We start from the raw sequence: 20,595 nt of genomic DNA on the forward strand, positions 1-20,595 counted from the left end.
TTTTCTCTCACTGCCCTATCCAGTCTCCCTGCTTCCTTGTGAGCTGGCTTGATAGCATGTCTCTTCCACAGATGTAGGGTGAAGTGAGACACTAAAGCTGGCCTGTGCAAAGTACCACTTTCGTGGCTAGACTGTAGCAGGTCTGAAGAGGACAACTGCAGACTGATTTCCTGCACCCATCCATTTACTGAGATTTCTTCTGCACAGGTGTGGAGGCAAGAAAATGTGGCGATCTGGTAAACAGTAAATGATCAATGTGGTTGCAATCTATGATACAGTTCACTTTGGTTCAACAAACATTTTCTGAATGTCTATGATGTGCAGAGACTGATGAATCAGTTCAAAACTCCCCAGTATAAATGACTAATACAGTGGTTTTCAACCCTGGCTGCACTTGAGAATCCTAGCAGCTTAAAAGACAAAAACAGAAACAAACAATGTCTGGGATCCCTCTCCAGAGATTTGGATTTCACTGGTTGGGGGGTGGTGGAGTGTGAGTATCAGTATTTTTTAAAAAGCTCCCCAGGTGTTTGAATGTGTAGTCAGGGGTAAGAGCTTTATGTGGCCATATGTAGAAGGTTTGGAATAAGGGCTAAATTTAGATTTTAAGCAGTGGAAAGCTATTGTAGGTTTTTGAGCAAGTGAGGAAACATGAGGATGGCTGTAATGTGGGAAACTTCTCCTGACTGTACTGGGCAGAAAAGACTAGAGTCAAGAAACACTAAAAACAAAGAGACCTGGTAAAAAGTCTATTGCAATAGTTCAAGTAAGGGGTAATAAGATCCTAAACTAAGCAGCAGCCTTGAGAATGGAAAGAAGGGGTGAATTTCCTGGAAAGTGCAGGGCCAGGCAATTGTAGGACTGTTAAGGGCAAAGGGAGCAGTCCAGGCTGCCTCTGGGGCTACGGCAGGAAAGGAGGGCAGTGACCAGAGAGGTTCTCTTTCCCTTGCCCAGACCCACCTACCTCCACATTCCCACCTACTCTGAAACTGCAGAACAAAGAACTTCTAGTATCTTTGGAGTTAAGAACTTATGAGAAAAACAAGAATATAGACACTTGGCTTTTGGGGGAAAAGTTCAAGGGCTGCTAACCTAAGCAATAAAGACTGAATATATTCGGGACACAAAATTTTAAGATGAAGCAAAACTTCATACATTTGCAAATTTTCTTTACCACAGAATTTTGATACAAAAAGAAATCATTCTCCTATCCAAGGCATTTACTCTCCTGCCCTGACCAGAGAGGACACAAACAATACCATTAATTTCTGGGCCACCTTATAACACTAGGCTCAGCTCATAGAAAAAATACAGAATCAACTGCAGCTTCAAACATCTTCCTAGATGTTGCCTAAGTCAGAAAGGAAGAGCCAACACAATAAAACCAGCAGGGTGGGGTGGCATGGGAATATAATCATTTATTTGGAGTGTAACCTGGTACTCCAAACAAAGGCTCTATTATCCTCAGCTGAAAGCTTTTAGGGCATAAGGAGGAAGTGAATGGGATGACCGACTTGAGATAGCACCAAAAGAACAGAGATGACTTCACAGTCCTGGAAGATGGCAAAAGGCAGAGAGAAAAGACTGAACAATTAAAAGTGAACTGGGACATACCTTCAATGTTGGTACATCTCAAATTCCATTCTCCCCTCACCTTTCCCCAAATAACCAGACCATTTAGTTAACCTCTCTAGACAATGCTTGATCCAACAGATCATTCTAGAGCACAAAAAAATATATAGTTGTTATTTTATTGTAGAAGAAAAAATATCCCTAAATATTTGTTAAATAACAATAACTCCTGACAAAATCATTCTTCAGGGTTCTTGGGCCTCACCATCTGGTCAAACACAGCAAGCTCTCCCTCAGCCTTATGATAAGCTTCATTAATATTGCCATAAACCACAGAAAAACCCAAAGATTTTCTAAATGGCTTCCAAATTTCTGCATAGATGCCCTTAATTAGTCCAAAGGTAAACAATAAACAAGTTGGCCGAGAAATTAGAAGGATCTCTGAGAGGGGAAAAAATGTTAACAATTGGTGAATCTAGAACAAAGGGTATATAAGTGTTCATTACAACATTTTTTCAACTTAATTTTTTAGTTACAGGCAGACTGAAAAGTTGCTTTAGCATGATCATGCTATTTTCCAGATGTGCCTAAAAAACATATTCAATTATTTCTTTTCAAACCAGAAATAGAAAATCAGTTCTCCCCCAGGTGATACGTTCTATTCTGTTTTAAAAAGCTTCCAGAGCTTTCTGGAAAGTTTAAATTAAGGGGCTACCAGTACACTGATATGGTTTTATAGTTCTTGGGAAGTGTCTGAGTCAAACTCTCATCGAAGGTCTGTGATGGTCACTGCTCTGTCCACAACAGTCACGTGGCTGCAGCTCTGCAACAGGGAAAAAGAAAGAAAGGGAAAGTCCTGGAAAATTCTGAAAAGTCATCTTTAAAACTCCTTACTTGTTGAAGTCATGGAAGATATCTTTTACTTAACTTCCTGTGTGCTTTCTTATCTTTGAAAAGCAAGTTTAAAAGCTATTTACAATAAGCAGCTCACTGCCTAACTTCTTATATCTTTTGTATATTGTCATGATATATAAATATATATGTTTAAGAAAAACCCAAACAAACAAAACTCCTATTTACAATGCTTATTCTGGCTAGTGGTTCCCAGGCTGGCAGCCAGACTGCTACTTAAATGGCTGTTATGGTAAGGGGTCTGGGAATTATTACTTCCACCAACCCAGAATCAATAGGCTGTAGCCTGAATCAATGTGGGCCCATATACCTTCATTTATTTTTCAAATGTATGTATATTCTAGAGTCATTCGTAAAATATACATTTATTTTAAATAACTGCTGAATTCATTGCAGTTTTTTGGGTTATTATGTCAACCAGATAATAAAGTACACCTACTCTCACATGGGGAATACTCCCTCTTGGCATGCATAAGGGTTCATCCTAACTGAAAGCCTAGGCATTTCTGGGGGATTGTATAGCCTCTGTTTCAACATCCTGGTACCTAGACATTTATTATATTCCAAGGCAGGCTAACCTATTTGTGAACAAGTCTGTCAGAAAGTTCTTTCTCATACTCAGCTGAAAACTGTCATCCCACAGGGTCTTAAGTTTTAGTTCTGGGAGTCACACCCAATACCTTTTTATACAACAATTCTTCTAACACTTATAGTCAGTTCTCAGATGCTCCCTGGGGTTCTCTCCTAAACACCCCCAGTTTCTTTTATGTGACAAGGGTCTGACTCCCTTTTCCATATTGGTCACTTTTCAGGAAACCCAAAAGAAATAATAATACTCCATGGCCAGCATGGAGTGAAGCAATACTATCACATTAGATTTGAGGGGAAAAATTGAAACATACTTATCAGCAACTGAAACTTTTTACTCACGGAATACCACTTGGGGAAAAAAACTTTCTAATAAGGTCATAAAAATCCCTGTTATCTAAAATCAAATTAAAAGCAATATTCCACAATTAAATATACTTAAGTGGCTTTTTCTTTTGAATTCAAATCTCTTATTGAAGTGCAGGCTTAGCAACTGATGATGATGAAGGAAAAAACCTAACATTTAATAAGCAAGCTACTGCACTTGGTACTTTCTGTGCATCACTTCATTTAATCCTGTCAATAACCCTATTCAAGTACGTATTATTATTATTATCATCTTCATTTACAGATGAGAAAGCTGAGGCCCAGGAAGGTTAAGTAACTTGATCAAAGACACACAGTCCTTAAGTAGCAGAGCTAAGACTCAAACTCCTTCCTATCCCACACCGCTTCCCATGTATGTTTTTATTAGGAAGATTTGGAAAAATAAGTGACAAGGCTGATCTTCTATGTGTGTCACAAAGGACAATGTGCCTCATCAGCTCTTACTGTCCTCCCTGGTTAAAGCACAGCTCCGATTTCTTCTACATAGATACATACACAGAAGAGAGGTGGATCCTTGCTGTGTGGATGAAATCCTTTCTGGCGACAGGAAGAAATCTCCTCTAGTCCGTGGTCAGTTAGTCTAAAGAATCCAGTTCTGAAATAAGAAAAAGCAGATCTAGAATCAAGCAAAGGTGTCCCCTCAATCACACACACACACACACACACAAACACACACACAGAGCAGTGAAGAGCTCACTTTGAGACAGCCTCAAAAGTATGCTGGCTCATAGGTCTCTTCTCTGGTGAATGAATCAGTTAGAGAATGACTCATCACCGCCACTACGCTACTTTTACTGGGAGAATTCATAGTAAATAACAGGATTTAGAATGAAAAAGTAACTTTTGGAGATAATCTGTTGGATTTTGAAATTTTCTAATCTGATATCAATCTCTTGAAATTCCTACTGCTTCAAGTCAAACACTTCAAATTTTTTATGTCCTTTTCTTATAAAAGCATCTAGGTTGTTGCTTGGATACTTTTGTAAACAAGTTAGAGTAGGTTTATCAGGATACAGGACTTAAAAGGAAGCCTTTTTAAAAAGCCAATCAATACCACAATCTATATATTTTATAGAGAACAAGGTCTTAAGAATGGAGAATGTTTCCTCTGAGGCTTTTCCCCGGCTATCTCCTTGCAAAACCCTGAACCACACCCTATGTACTTACTCCTGGAACTTGGGGGAACAAACAATGGCTATCGACTCTGGCAACATCATCTGGTAGGAGCAGTGAGTGTGTAGGTCAACACTGGAGAGGAAGGCGGTCTGCGTGGGATGAGTCTGAGAAGAGAAAAAAAGGCAGGGACCCCTTCAGCGAGAATACACAGTCAAGCCTGGCCCATGAAGGAAGGTAGAGCCAAGTAATTCTCAATAACTTGCTACGATCTCCTTACGTACAAAGCCATTAGCAGCCATGAGGAATATGCCTGAAGTTCATAATAAGTAATGAACCTCCTTCCCAGCACTGTAAACGAGTACAGTGTAACATGAGTATGTGAAGAGACTCAATTTCTAATTGACCATCAAGACTTATCTGGCTACTCACAAGCTCTCTCAACACAATGGCGTCTCCCATACTGGATCAGACAGTACATGCTGCCCAATACAACAACCTAGTAGAAGTCAAGGACTTAACAAAGCACAGTTAGATGAATGATTCTTCTTCCTGATGGAGGGGTTAAAAGGTCAAGCATGAGTCTGGGGCTCTATAGGCAAAAGTAGCAAAAGCTGCCCTGTGGTTAAAGCATATCTTTCAAGGATATGAGAGGCAGAGGGTTACTGGGATTTCAGAAGGGTAGTTAAATCACACAAAGGACCCTGTCTTATTTGAGAAAAAAACCAAGATATTGAATTTTGAGGGTAATCAGTTAAAGCACCATCTAAATTACATTGTTTATCTCATCTGTTTTCAGTTACTTAATGGTTTTTGTTTTGGCCACACCTCGTGGCTTGTGGCATCTTAGTTCCCCAACCAGGTATTGAACCTAGGCCACAGCAGTGAAAGCACTGAGTCCTAACCACTGGAATCCCACAGTTATTTAATGTTTCATTGATCACACTCTTTGTACACAAATGGACCATATAATGACTTACGTTCATCTCAGAGGGGGTGTGAGATAACAAGGATGGAAAAAGAAAGACCCAATATGACTCAAAAAGACCACCAATCTTTACTGACAGAAAAGCACAGAAAAGAAATATGTGCCCTTGACCAGTGTTTTCAACCCTGTTGTGCAAAAAATGAAGCTTCTGAGGAACTTGTCAAAAGCACAGGCTCCTGCACCCCACCCTGGAAATATCCATCCTGAGAAGGAAATTTTTTTCTTTAAAGCTCATTAAATGATTCTTATGTGCAGCCTCATCTGAGAAGCACAACTGCATAGAATGCTGTGACCAGCTCATTGTGGAAGAGGTCTGTAATACAGGAACATGTTAGCTGAGTGCTGACAGTAAATCTACACACAGGTCTGCATGGGGAAGGAAAGAACTTTCATGACCACAAGGGAGAAACAGTTTCTACCTAATACGAATATGATCCTATAGACTGTTAGGGACAAACAGCCTGTGCCAACACCCTACAGCCCATGGTTACAGCCTGAAATTTTAACTGAGAACAAATAAGACCTACACAAGCTGATGAAGGCCTCCAATCTAAAGCTGGGTTAGCTAGAAAGATGATATACAGATACATAGCAGGGGATCAATAAATAATTGTTAAACTAAACCAAAAAATCTTGTTTGAGCCTCTGCTCCCCACTAACTACTGTACCTTCTCTCCTTCCCTTTACAGTCAAGTTTCTTGAAAAAACAGTTACGCTCACTGTGTCCACCATGCTGGTGACAGAGGCAAGCATTTTTATGAAGAGAAAACAATACACTAAAGGAGCAGAAATAAGTGAGGAGAGTGAATGCCCAGGGTAGCCTGGGTGCCTGGATGAGTAGGGCAGCCACAGGAGAGCAATGCCAGGTAAGACAAGGTGAAGGAGTGCCTTGAATACTGAATTGGGGGTTACACAATAGTTGGTGATAAACATGACCATACAAAGTTTTTGACCAGGGAACCTGATTTATATAGCTGGCAAGGTACAGAAGGAAGAACTGACCTTTTGCCTTCTCCTCTTGCCAATTTTAAGATCTGAGCAAACGTTATGGTCTGCTTTTGTTTGCTTTCAATCCCAAGTTAGGAAGGAATGCTACAGAAATATCATGGGGAAAAAAAGCTGGAATACTATCAATTTAGGCTCTAAATTTCTTCCTAGCTAGGCCCCCACTGATATTAAAAATCCTTTTACTCATTTGTGGCTAAGATCTACCTGAAGTCTAAACAGAAATTATTCCAAACTTTCCCCATCTTCTCCAGTTTTTAAACTTATCTGTCTCCTCCTGCTGAGCAGTGGATCTAGACTTCAACCTTGTTGATAGCAAGATCACCTAAAATGAGTTCCCTCAACCCCTCCAATTATAACCTCAAAAATCTCTCGGTATCTTTCTTTCTTCCTTCAATTCTGTCTCAGAGGAGTGAGTGTTTTCTCCCCCATATGAAGATGACTCCCTTTTTGTACTTCTGATTTAATACTTTCCTATCTTCCATTACCTTGTCTCTCCTGACCTCTGACATCTGCTGCACAGGCTCCACTATACTCCACCAGCTCACTGGGCTTAAAAACATGTTCAGGGACTTCCCTGGTGGCACAGTAGTTAAGAATCCGCCCGCCAATGCAGGCGACACGGGTTTGAGCCCTGGTCCAGGAAGATCCCACATGCCGCGGAGCAACTAAGCCCGCCTGTGTGCCACAACTACTGAGCCTGCACACCTAGAGCCCATGCTCTGCAACAAGAGAAGCCAGTGCAATAAGACCATGCACTGCAACAAAGAGTAGCCCCTGCTCGCTGCAACTAGAGAAAGCCTGCGCTCAGCAACGAAGACCCAACGCAGCCAAAAATAAATAAATAAATAAATATATTTTTTTAAAAAAATGTTCAGACAACTATACACAAGAATGCAGATGAACCTTAAAAACTGAGTAAAAGGGCTTCCCTGGTGGTGTAGTGGTTGAGAGTCCGCCTGCCGATGCAGGGGACACGGGTTCATGCCCCGGTCTGGGAAGATCCCACATGCCGTGGAGCGGCTGGGCCCGTGAGCCACGGCTGCTGAGCCTGCGCATCCGGAGCCTGTACTCCAGAACGCGAGAGGCCACAACAGTGAGAGGTTCGCGTACCGCAAAAAAAAAAAAAAGAAAATTGAGCAAAAGAAGCCAAGTACAAAAAAATACATATTATACAATTCTATTTACATAAAGTTCAAAACCAGGCAAAACTAAACTATTGGGTTTAGGGATACACACTTAGGTGGTAAAGCTATAAAGAAAAGCAAAGAATTTCCAGAAATGTCAAGTGAGGGACTATCTATACCAGAGAGGAAGGGTAACTGGGCAGGACATGGAGGTGGGAGTGTGCTTCTGGCGACGCTCTATTTCTTGACCTAGGTAATGTATGCACACAGATGTTTGTTTAATGATTCATTAAAGTGCACGTTTATTTTATGTACTTTCTTATACACATTTCAAATATAAAGGTTTAAAAAAAAAACAAAATAAAAACAGAACACATTTTCACACTAAACCATAAATCAAGCAAACTCTCTCGACCTGGCTATTCCTTAAGCCACCATTCCATCTCTTTCCTTTCCTTTAGTCAGTGCTAAGCTCTTCAAAAAATCAGTATATATTTCACTATCACCACAACCTCAATATCCATTACTTCTTAAACCTTTTTAATCTGCATAAAACCCACTAAATTGAGGTCATCAATGACCTCATCAAATCCAAAGGGCTCATACAAGTCTTCATCTCTCTGCAGCATGTGACATAGTTAACATCCTGAAGCTTCTTCTTAAGATGTTCCTCCTCCTTTGGCATCTGCGCCTTAACACTCCCCTCACCTTTCTCTGCCATCTCGCTTCATGACTGACTACTCCCTACGCTCCCCTAAGTGGCCTGTCCTTCAAGCTGCCAGTGAATCTCTTCCTGTTCTCCACCCTCCTCCAGTTCCAAGGCTTCCAAGGTCAGCTGTATGCAGAGGTCTCCCGGTTCTCTTTCCCACCTAGACCGTGTTCCCAAGTTCCAACTGCCTGATAATTACCTCCACCAATATAATGTCAAATACTCACAACGGAAGACACCATTTGCCCCACTTCCAAGTAAGCTCTCCTGCTGGAGCCTCTGTTTCTGCTTATGAGATGATTAATCATTGCCACCCCCATGAGTCAGGCCTGAAATCTCTAAGTCATCACTTACTCATCATCCTCTCTTACTCATTCCCCACATCCTCTGAAATCCTACATTTATCTCTTCCTTCCCAAATGCACTGCTATCACCGTAGCTCTCATCATTATTAGACTTTATCATCACATTAACCTCTTAAATGATCTCCCTGCTTCAACCTCCTCACTAAAAAGCAGAACTATCCTGCCTGTCCACCCAAAACCCTCCAGAACACTGCTCCTAAAGTATCATGTGAAAGCTTACCTGCAACTGTTTCCTGATATGAACCATAAGCCCCAGAAAACTGGACCACTCAAAGCTGCAGGATCACAGTCTGCCTATTCCAGTGTTGTCCCCTCCATATGGAACTCTCCCTTGGCTCACCTCGTCAAAATTCTAGAAAATCACCCCAGGTGTGATCCTTCCCTCCTCTGAATTCCACAGGGCTGTTTGCACCTCTTGAGGCACTTGGCACATTCTGCCTCACATGAAGAGTTATGACTTGTCTATATGTCAGTCTCCTTTATGAGACTAAAATCATATCTTACTCAAATTTGTATCCCCTGGCGGATAAGGTACAAGTTTTCTACTCCCCATGTAAGATAATGGGGGATACACAATAAAAGGCAAATATTTATGAAAGGACAGAGGCACACTGACTGCCTCACAGGTCAGTATTTCCCAAATTCTAACATACAAGTGTGTGCAATCTTCCCAAATCCAGAAATGAGCTGCCTTGTTTTTATGTAACCCTGTCACACAATATGGAAAACAGCTTGGTCTATGAGAATGAGGGGTTGAAAAGGAATAGAAAGAAAAATTAAGAAGTAATCTTTAGGGATGGAATTATATTTTACCTGAATATTACCAGAAGACTGTTAAGACATGCGGACACTTGAAAATCTCCTATATTCGTGGCCCTTCTGATTTATGTAAAGGTATAGGCTGCTTTAAGAAAGACCAAATGGGGGCATCTGAATTAACTTCCTTGGCTCATTTAAAATATTTTGATTTATATACCTTTCAGGAACATCATTTGTACGAAGTAAGGCATAGCCTCTACCGTCAAGGTCCACATATACTCTAGGCTAGCATCCTATCACTGTTCACGCTCACAGGGGAATTGGGACTTTAGGGAAACAGGTTCATTTCCATTAAAAAATTTTAAGTTAAAAAGCCCTAAGTAATGCCCGGAAATCAATACTGTGGTGCAAGCAGTTACGTATGCTAGGGAAGTCAAGTCTGCATCCAACAGAGGGAAGTACAACCATCTAAATAGTCTGGATACAATTCACTCTGCTCCAAGCCAAAAATAAGCAGTGTGTTTATAATATCATGTGAGAAGAGGAGACGAACCCCTGGAGAGCTCGGAATTGCTTACGTGAATCCAGCCCAGTGTGATGAGACCCTGCTGATCCTGTATGAGGAAAAGCTCTTCTTCGTTCTCGGTGTTGCAATAATCAGACCCAGCACTTTGCTTGGGGATGAGGACATGGGTAATGGTAAATTCATTCCTCATCTGTCAAATGAGAAAACAGCTCATCACAATTCCCTGGCACTTAGGCAACCCCACTCTGTCACAGCAGTGGAAAGTTAAACATCTATACAAGCGAAGGCCCTTCCCCCCAGCATGAGTCTTCTAAGTGAGGTGAGTCCCTTATGTCAGTCATGTTCACAACCCTGACTGCCCAAGTACATTGTTTGGGGCCCTCTGCAAAGCCACAGATGCCCACAGCCCTGTGGGAATTTCCTGCTGCAGCCAAACAGGTCTACTCATGATTCTTAAGAAGCTCTGGGTATAGTACCATTTCTCTTCCTTTGTTCATGTCTAGAGTAGTTTCCTTTTACTATTTCCCTAAGCCCTTCCCATCCTTTAAAGCTCAGTTGAAGTCTATTCCACCTTAGGTGTTTGTTTATTCAGCAGTTAGTAATGGGTTCTTTAAGCACCTCCATTTAATGATCCTTCTTTCCTCATAATTCCTAGTGCCTTTATTGTACATACTAGTCAACATACTATCTATCTTTTGGTGTATATCTCCCATCTCTCCAAAGTGCTGGGGTACTTTTTGCGGACACATGCTCCGTGCCTTACATATTTCATATTCCCAGGTCCTGCCATAAAGTCGGTGTTCAAAAGCTAATGCACAGGATCTTCCTACCAAGTTTAGAATTAGGTATTTCTTACCACTGGCATTAAAATAATCAGTTCAGTTCAAGGGACTTTGAAAATCAATCAAATACAGGGTCACTAAAATCAAGGTGACATTGCATTACGCTGCCCATGGCTCTTTGGCAGAAGGATTGGCACAAAGAGTAACTGACCCTGGGTATCTTCTCTGAGAGTCACAGGAGGCCAAGGGGGAAGAAACAGTCTCAGCTCAGGAAAGCATTTGTCTTTTACCAGTTTTCCACAGAGAATTCCACATGTCTCTACTCCCCGGGCAGTGTTGGCACTGGCCAACTGGAGAAACCGTGGGCAGAGCTTCCCAGGCACCACCACGTGGCGCAGTCCATCGATTGTAGGAGCTGTAATGGAGAAAGAAGAAATGTCTGAGATCATGGGGCACAGCCTCCCCAAGCAGACCTCAGAGTTGGCAGCCCTGGGAGAGCAATGCTAAATCACTGGGGTCCCGCAACTGTAGGTAGCGCGTGGGGATCTCATCCTTATGGCAGAAGAAAAAGGGCTGTAAAGTCTTTTCTCCAACCTCTTGCTACAGCCATTGGGAGTATGTTATTTCAAGAAAAGAAAAGAGGCTTTAATCATTCAAGTTAACACAAAGGTAAACTACTGCTTAAAGGAAGTTTCTGAGCTATTCAGGAATAATAGTGAGAGACAACCTGCCTAGTACATGGGGAGAAACCTGAAGGCCAGGCTTCAAGAGTCCAGCACCCCTTGCCCACTCTTACCTTGTGCTTTTAAGTGGATCTTCTGTGAAGCTGAACTCCTTACATGACTACTTGAAAGACAATTCCTAACAAAAAGATCTATTCTATTAATCAAGGCATACTCATCATTTTGCCACTATTGTTATTTTCTCAGATAGCCATACATTGGTGAGAGGAGGAAAGACTCAACAGTTTTTATGGCTAGACTGAATTATCACTGACTACATACAATACTTACCTTGACTAAACTCCTTACCAATTAGGAACATTTGCAGGGCAAGCACAATTCAGTAGCTCTTTTTTATTATTTAAAGGTCAGTGGTTGAACTGTAAAGTGGTACTATAAATCTCAAATTTCCTTTACAAAAGGTCAACAGTGGTCTCTAGTTCACTGAACATTTCAAATCTCTGTATAACCCTTAAAAGCTGAGGGTCTGACTTTCAAGGATGTTATTAGCTCTTCAGAAAATCGACCTGGCCCAGGTAAACTATATGTCTTAAGCAAAGTCCACTTTATAATATAGCTGTGATAGAACACAGTATGGTAATACTAATCAAATGGATTTCTGTGACCAGAGCCTAATGAGTGGTATCATGGAGGTAGTTGTAGCTGAATCTCCTGCAATGACACCCTGTTTGGTTGCAGCTGAGATAGAAGAGTACGGAAGCAAATGAATTCACTACCTTCTGAGTTGCTCAATGCTCCAGGTTTCAAGGATCTATCCACTACAGGTGGCTTGGCAGGCCTTACAGTTGTATTACAGTCCGAAGGCTGTGTGTATATAACAGGTGCCGTGGGGAACACATCTAGGGAGGGCTTCTCTAAGTCAGGTACCAGTGGGCCGTCCAGGCCAGGGTCCACCTTCCCAAACTCCTGTACAATTTTCAGTCGTTCTTTTTCTAGTTCCTGGTTCCGGATCATCTCCTCAAAGGCATGGAACTGTTCCTGCTCCAACTGTTGCTGCTTCTGTTGTGCCACCCTCTGTCTTTCCTTTTCCAGCTCTTGCTGGATGGCTACGTTTCGGGCAAATTCTTCCTCTTCCTTCTTCTACAAAGAATGAATACGAGTTAGGCTAACACTTTATACTCAAGTGACTTCACATCTTAGAAGGACAAGGCTTTTCAGCAGGGAGATTGCCCCAAATGTACTTCTGCTCTAGCGTGAGTTCCCAACACAGAATTCATGTTTCCCTTAGTACCTCTACACCCATGGAACAGCTGCTGCTCCTGTCTATCTAACTACCATACACCTATTCTTCAAAAACAGTTAAAGTCCTGATCCTCTTGGTACCCTTTCCCAATGACTTTAACTAATGCATTTTCTTCTTTACCAAAATCTCAAGGCAACTTACTGTCTGCACCTCATAATCTGTGTCATACAATTTTAGCCTCTGGTGTGCCATGTATACATTCTGTATCCCAAGTAAGGCTGTGAAACAGAACCAAATCTAAACTTACAACTGCCATGTTGGGGGTCTCTGTTGAATTTTGACCCTGAATGAAGGCTCTGAAATTTTTCTGGTGATTGGTCCAATATAGAGTGACATTTTAAACTACTAAGAAACATCAAGGAATAATCTCCTTCATGAAGGTTTTCACTCATTTTCACTCATTTCACTAAAGTACTCTAAGGGTACCGTAGAAATACATAGCTGTTCACCTCTCTGCTAATTTTCAACATCAGAGTCCAGAACAGAATTCAGTAGAGTGTACAAAAGAATGTGCAAGTGCTTGCAGTGTGTGTTCTCACCTGACACAGACCAATGACACTGTCTCAGAGCTTCTCATGTGTTTTAACTGACTCTTCCTAACAAGAATCATTTGAAAATAGCTTGGAAAAAACCCCCAATTATTATAAACAGGTATATCCTATGTTGGATATAATCAAATGTGTATCAAATATCCCAAATTCTCTGATCTAAAAACCTTATACTTTAGTGCGATTTTCATTGTTCTTAGGTTCTAGCTCTAGACATAGCAGACAAGCAATAGATATTCTGTCCCTCAAGTCATCCTCTTAGATAAACAGGCTAAATCTGTATTAGAATCCTCAGCCTAAACACCTTTTTTGAGTTTCTGGTCTTTGCCAATAAAGTAAAATATCACATTAAAATCACAAGATCTGTTGAAATATCTATTAGAATCCTAGGTCACAGCCTAAGAAACCAAAATAATTTCCTTTTTTTTTTTTTTTGCTATTACATACTCACTTTTTCTTCATTATAGTCTATATATTCTTTGGTATATCGTTTTAACAGTTCTGCTTTCAGCTCTTCTGCTTTGGGAAATGCAATCTCCTTTAATTTCTGAGACACAAAATCAAAAACTGGGAGTTAGAACAATTGCCCGCTAATTAAGTAGAGAAGTAAAAAGACTGAAGTCAAGTTGGCAATGGCAACAATGTTTCTAAAAACATTTAAATAATAATTTAAATTTAAATAATTTAATTTAAAATACCTCCTACCATACCAGATATTTCGTAACTGATCTAGTGAAATGGCCTTATCTCCTATTTGCAGGATATGATGCTCAGATGCAGATACTGCTACTTATATTTTGGAGTTAGTTTGTGCTTCTCTGAAGCTTTTAGATGGGCAACAGTTAAAGTGAAGACCCACCTTTACTGTGTCTTTCTTTTCAGGAATGACAGCCGATTTGTAATCTCGATGCTTTGGTAGTTTCTCAATAAAGAGCCTAAGGGAACAGATCAGATTGACTGTGATGCAAAGAAGATGTCCAAATGTCCAAAAGACTCTGAAGCAATGCAACTCCCTTACCCTGCAGAGACTACTTGATGGGTTTCCAGGCATGCAGGGATAACAGGAACACCCTGACAGGCCATGTTCCCCACTCATCTCTAGCCCTGTAAAGAGCAACAGAGTGTTTCCCTCTTCTCCCAAATCAGATGTGCAGCAGCACCAGACTCCTACAACAAAAACGATGGGGAGGAAAGCCTATCCTGCGCCCCAAAATACACCTCCAAAGAGATTCTTTTCTTCTTGTGACAGTAACAGGCTTCCAAAGGAAAAGGCCTCTCACAAATCATTCTTCAGAGAACAGTTTGGCAGCCAAGGACAGGAGGCTAAGAGAAAACCCACATTCTATTACTACTTCTAACTCTGTGTGACCTTTGATGCTGGCTTTTCTTCTTTGGGATTCATGTTCCATCAAAGAAGAATATTCCTTGCACCAGATTAAGCACTGAGATGCTTAGACAGTTCATGTGTTATATGTGTGTAATATGTGCATGTTCCATGTGTAACGTGTATTATGATCTCTGATGAGAAGTGCTTAGAGAAACATTAAGTGCTAGATTTCCTCTTTCAGTTCTTGTCCTTGGCTGTAAAGCTCAGTGGGAAAAATAAACTGAATCAATTCATAGACCTCTAACATTTATGATGTCTACTTGGGGACGGTGAAAATAATAGAAGTTCAGTAACTTGTCATAGCCAAAACGGAGGGTTCAGAATTCAATGCCAGCAGGCCGGTTCCAGAGTCTACTCTTTCAACCACTATATCGTACTGCCTCCTCATGGCTCCTGGAATGTCCAGAACTGTTGGAGGGGTTCTGAACAAAGATGTCTTTCAATAGAATTACGTTGTAATAAACACAAGCTGAGACCCAAAACAAATAAACTGAGGGTAGCTTGCCCACAGCCACAAAACACTGTTATGTAGTTGGGATTAACTGACTCTTTTTCACTTTCTGCCCATGGGTAGGAGGAAACAAAGGAGGAAAACTCAGTAAAGGGAAAAGAAGATCCCCACCAAAACACACCGTCTATAGATGAACCATCCTCCTTCTGTTCTAATTAGGCACATGAAAATTTCATTTCAATCCAATTTCATAAGACCCCTCAGGCAGGGATGAATTCCAAAATCAAAACAATTCTAAAAATTGTCCTTTGGGTTCATGAAAAATGAATTAAAAGTTTCCTTGAAGTCTATACTTAAAACAAGCACAGATTCATTTTTCAACCATAAAGTCCTGAAGAGGATATTAGGATAAATAAGGCATAGATCTTGTGCTCAAGAGACCTATTATTCAGTAACTCGAAAGACCAAGGTACACGTTCACTACCTTCAGCAGGCTAAGTGTGCTTTGTATTGAAGCCTCAATCAGTCAAGAAAGTAACATGTCATATAAACACCACACTTTATTTTTATTTATGCTCTCAGCCTGAAGAACTGTAAAGTCCCTGAGGCCAGAGATTTCTGTTTCATGCTTCTTTGTATATTCCTCTAAAGCCAGCACAGTGCCTTGTATAAAGAGGCACTGAAAAAATATCTGATGAATAAATTGTCTTAAAACCTTTGGATGAGCTGAGTGAAAAAACAAAGTGCAAAAAAGTATATATAACATGCTACCTTATATGTAAGAAAGGGGAAAATTATATATAGGTACACCTCAGAGATATTGTGGGTTTGGTTCCAGACTACTGCAATAAAGCAAATGTTGCAATAAAATGAACCACATAAGTTTTCTCATTTCTCAGTACATAAAAAAGTTATGTTTACACTACAGTGTACTCTATTAAGTGTACAATAGCATTAGGTCTAAAAACATATACACTTTAATTTAAAATACTTTATTGCTAAAAAATGCTAAGAATCATCTGACAATGCAGGGTTGCCACAAACCTTCAATTTGTAAAAAAATGCAGTATCTGTAAAGTGCAATAAAACAAGGTATGCCTGTGTGCATGTATATATATTCATTTATTTTGTTTATAAGTATATAAAGTAACACAGGAAGTATATACAGAAACTAGCAAAAATAGAGAACAGGGGAAATAGAGTAGATGTGACAAGAGTGGGAGTGAAAATTTTCACTATATACCTTTCATTTTATTATTTTGGTTTTGAACCATGTAATGAAAACTAACTTATAAGATAAAACTCCCAGACCTGAACATGAATACCTTTCTCTTGTTTCAGTAACTGTAGTCAATTTTCTGAATAGGGACATATGGGCAGAAGCATCTCCTGAAAACAGAATGGGCAGCATAACCCACTGCCCACACTGGAGGCAACAGAGCTTGGTGGTTAGGAGGGCAGGCTCTGGAGCCACCCTGCTTAGGTTCAAATCCTGGCTTTAAGCACTTACTAGCTGTGTGATCTCCAGCACTATCCCTCAGTTTCTCTCTATATATAAATTATATATACAGAGACAAACTAGTACTACCTGATAGGGCTGCTATGACATTAAAATAGATTTTTAAAAATAAATAAAATGCTGAGCACAGTGCCTAGCACATAGCCAACATCTGCTATATGTTTATATGATTGCTTTTACTAATAAATAAAAACGTGAGCAAGAAGAAGAGATGAAGATGTTAACACCAGGGTTAGAAATTTTCTAGGCAGAGAATAGCTGTGGCCCAGATGTATACTGTTCTCTGGGTTATATCTGGTTGCAGCCTACAGACAGGAAATGTACCAAAGCAAACAAAGATGCGTTGGCGAAACACAAGCAAAACAAACTAATGGAACAATAGAAAAAAAGAGGTACACAGAAAAGTAAATAAAAAGGTAAATAATTATATAAAATGGTACTCTACTTACATATGAAAGAAATTCAAATTAAGATGAGATATCATTTTCATCTATCAGATTGGCAAAGGCTTAAAAGTTGATTACAATCAGTGTAGGCAAGGGCATAGAGAAATGGGTATCCTTACACACTCTTAGCAGGACTGTAATTTGATAATACCTTTTTCCTTAGGAGAGGAAGGGGAGTGGGAGACCAAGTATTCAAAATTTAAAATGTGTATATCCTAGGGCTTCCCTGGTGGCGCAGTGGTTGAGAGTCCGCCTGCTGATGCGGGGGACGTGGGTTCGTGCCCCGGTCCGGGAGGATCCCACGTACTGCGGAGCCTGCGCGTCTGGGGCCTGTGCTCCACAGCAGGAGGGGCCGCAGCAGTGAGAGGCCCGCGTACCGCAAAAAAAAAAAAAAAAAAAAAAAATGTATATCCTTTAAACTCACAACTCCACCTCTATGAATTTATCCTATAATAATACAAAAATATATGTATAAAATTGTTCAATACAGCATTGTTCATAAAAGTAGGGCAACCTGAAAACCTAAATGACCATCAGTAGGGGATTATTTAATAAATTATGGTGTACCCAAATGTGGAAAAACAACATAACCATTCACTCTTTCCTTCAACAAATATTTACTGAGAATCTACTGTGGGGTCAGGAATTATTATAAAGGCTGGCAATTTGGCAGTGAATGTCACAGTCACAAATTCCTCCCCACCAGAGAGTGTACATTACAGTGGGGGAACAGACAATAAGATAAAATAAAAAGTATTATAGATAATCAGTGCTAGGAAAAAGTCACTAATAGGGAAGGGGAATAGAAGTGACAGAGAAGGGATTGAGCTTTTAGATAGGGCAGCTAAGGAAGGCATCACTGAGAAGGTACCAGTTAAGTAAGGACTGGAAGAGTAAGCCATGACAATATCTGGGATAAGACTGTTCCAGGCAGAAGAAACAGCCCTAAGGCAGAATGAGGTGCTGGATCAATGTGTCCTGATGCAGAAAGATATGACTGTTAAGAAAGCAAATTGTAGAAAATAGTATATTGTATGATCTCATTCAGGCTTTAAGAAAAAAGGATAAAGACATGAGCCCATGTGTTTGCATGGGCATATTTTCTTAACAAACACATAAACACACAAGAAACATAACAGTGATTACCTCTGGTGGATGGGAATTTTCTTTTCACTTTAATATTTCCATTGCTGTATGGTTTGAAAAAAATTTGTTTTAATCAGGAACAAATATTACTTTTGTGTAAAAATAATTTAAAAAGTCAAGCAGAAATTCTATAACATGGATGTATTAAGGGCTCTAATTTCTTCCAATCTTAAAAGTTAGTCAGCAAAGTGAGCATGAGCACAAATGAAAACCCTCTTCAGTCCATAAGCCCCAATCCTGGTGGTAAACATTTTCAACACAGGTGACAGGCCATTTTCAGAAAGCAGGTCTGTGTTGTAGGGGGCTCACACAGCAGACAGGAATATCCTAAGTCCTCTGTAACTCTCTTCTATGCAGCCTAGTCGATGACCATAAAAAGCTGCGAAAGAATCCACCGCCTGGATTACTGTCTGTGCTCACCATGAAAATATGCACTGATTTAATATGTTGAAGATCCTTCTTCTATACTGGGGTCTGCAAAAGGCAAAGCATTCCTACAGTAGGGGAAACCTCTGAGGGGGGAAATGTGCTTGAGATAATTAAGACGCCTGAACTGCTCAAGGGAAAAGAACAAACATGCCTTTAAAATCCTGAGCTGAAGTATGCAAAAGGTCTAGAACAATGACTCAATAGTGGGGGGGAGGCAGAAGAGTGGTGAGGTAGAGGCCTACCCTCTTCCCTCCTCTCTCCTCAGTGTAATAACTGCCAAAGTGAGCCGTTGTTAACTGACAGGAATATACCAAGTAAACTGCGGTAGAAAAACTGACCAAGAATACTGAGCTAGTTTTTTTGCAACTCCTAGGGCTTGTCAGTTCACAGAATCAGAGTTAGGGCCTTGAAGATATCTGCAGGAAAAACGAAGGTAGCTACATTTATTGATCCAGGTCTAGCCAATCCAACAAAGTCCCAAATTAAACCCCAAATCTAACAAGTTAAGTAATACATTCTACCCTCCTCTCACTCAACTCTCCTCTAGGCCTAGTTCATCATGTTAAATGGTCCTATAAGCAGAACACCACATACAGGAACAGACTCCCCGTATCGGTCTTGTTGTTAACACTGATACTCATATCACTCAAAGTAACACCAAATCACAGAAAAAAAACAACTTCTTAAGCATCCGTGTACCATTAATCCTACTCCCTCTTGCCTATATAAGAGTTTATTTCTACACTGAAACTCTCTTTTCTGTACCGTTAGCCTCTCCTTCTCCACAGTATCCTTTCCATCAGCAAAAAGTATGCTCTAGAATCTTCGATCTTAAAACACACACACACACACACGCACGCACACACACACGTACATGTACACACGCACATTCATGTACTCCTTGTCCCTTTCAATTACTTCCTCAGTTTTCCACTTTACTTCCTGCCCAACTTCTCCAAAGAGCTGTCTATGCCAGGGCTTGGCAAACTACGGTGGATTTGTTTATTGGTTTGCTTGCTCTCTTTTTTTATTACTTATTATAATTTTTTACTTTAATAATATTTTTAAAATTATTTTTTATTTTAATAACTTTTTTAAATTTAATTTAATTTTATTTTTCTCCCTTTTCTTCTGAGCCGTGTGACTGACAGGGTCTTGGTGCTCCAGCCGGGTGTCAGACCTGAGCCTCTTAAGTGGGAGGGCTGAGTTCAGGACATTGGACTACCAGAGACCTCCCTGCCCCATGTAATATCAATCAGCGAGAGCTCTCCCAGAGATCTCCATCTCAACGCTAAGACCCAGCTCCACTCAATGACCAGCAAGCTCCAGTTCTGGACACCCCATGCCAAACAACTAGCAAGACAGGAACACAACCCCACCCATTAGCAGAGAGGCTGCCTAAAATCATAATAAGGCCACAGACACCCCAAAACACACCACCGGACACAGTCCTGCCCACCAGAAAGACAAGATCCAGCCCTATCCACCAGAACACAGGCACCAGTCCCCTTCACCAGGAAGCCTACACAACCCACTGAACCAACATTACCCACTGGGGGCAGACACCAAAAACAGTGGGAACTACAAACCTGCAGCCTGCAAAAAGGAGACCCCAAACACAGTAAGTTAGGCAAAATGAAAAGAAAGAGAAACACACAGCTGAAGAAGCAAGGCAAAAACCCACCAGACCAAACAAATGAAGAGGAAATAAGCAGTCTACCTGAAAAAGAATTCAAAGTAATGATAGTAAAGATGATCCAAAATCTTGGAAATAGAATGGAGAAAATACAAGAAATGTTTAACAAGGACCTAGAAGAACTAAAGAGCAAACAAACAATGATGAACAACAC

The 20,595-nt window shown here is 40.6% G+C and overlaps 1 protein-coding gene across 4 annotated transcripts in view; it reads right to left on the reverse strand.

Moving 5' to 3' along the window:
- Positions 1–992: 992 nt before the first annotated feature.
- The window catches only part of STAMBP (STAM binding protein), a 33,403-nt gene continuing 13,800 nt past the window's right edge, over positions 993–20,595 (reverse strand). For 3 of the 4 annotated variants that reach the window (XM_079940062.1, XM_079940063.1, XM_079940061.1), the window contains 8 exons: positions 14,227–14,302; positions 13,819–13,914; positions 12,293–12,656; positions 11,124–11,248; positions 10,104–10,241; positions 4,627–4,739; positions 3,955–4,054; positions 994–2,395 (listed from right to left, as the gene is read on the reverse strand). In XM_079940062.1, the coding sequence (XP_079796188.1) occupies positions 2,339–2,395; positions 3,955–4,054; positions 4,627–4,739; positions 10,104–10,241; positions 11,124–11,248; positions 12,293–12,656; positions 13,819–13,914; positions 14,227–14,302 (1,069 nt within the window). In that variant the 3' untranslated portion in view covers positions 994–2,338. Of the gene's footprint in view, positions 2,396–3,954; positions 4,055–4,626; positions 4,740–10,103; positions 10,242–11,123; positions 11,249–12,292; positions 12,657–13,818; positions 13,915–14,226; positions 14,303–20,595 lie in introns of all 4 variants that reach the window. The other variant, XM_079940064.1, reaches the window with a different exon arrangement.

Source organism: Stenella coeruleoalba (assembly GCF_951394435.1).
Source record: "Stenella coeruleoalba genome assembly, chromosome: 13".
Lineage (NCBI taxonomy): Eukaryota > Metazoa > Chordata > Mammalia > Artiodactyla > Delphinidae > Stenella > Stenella coeruleoalba.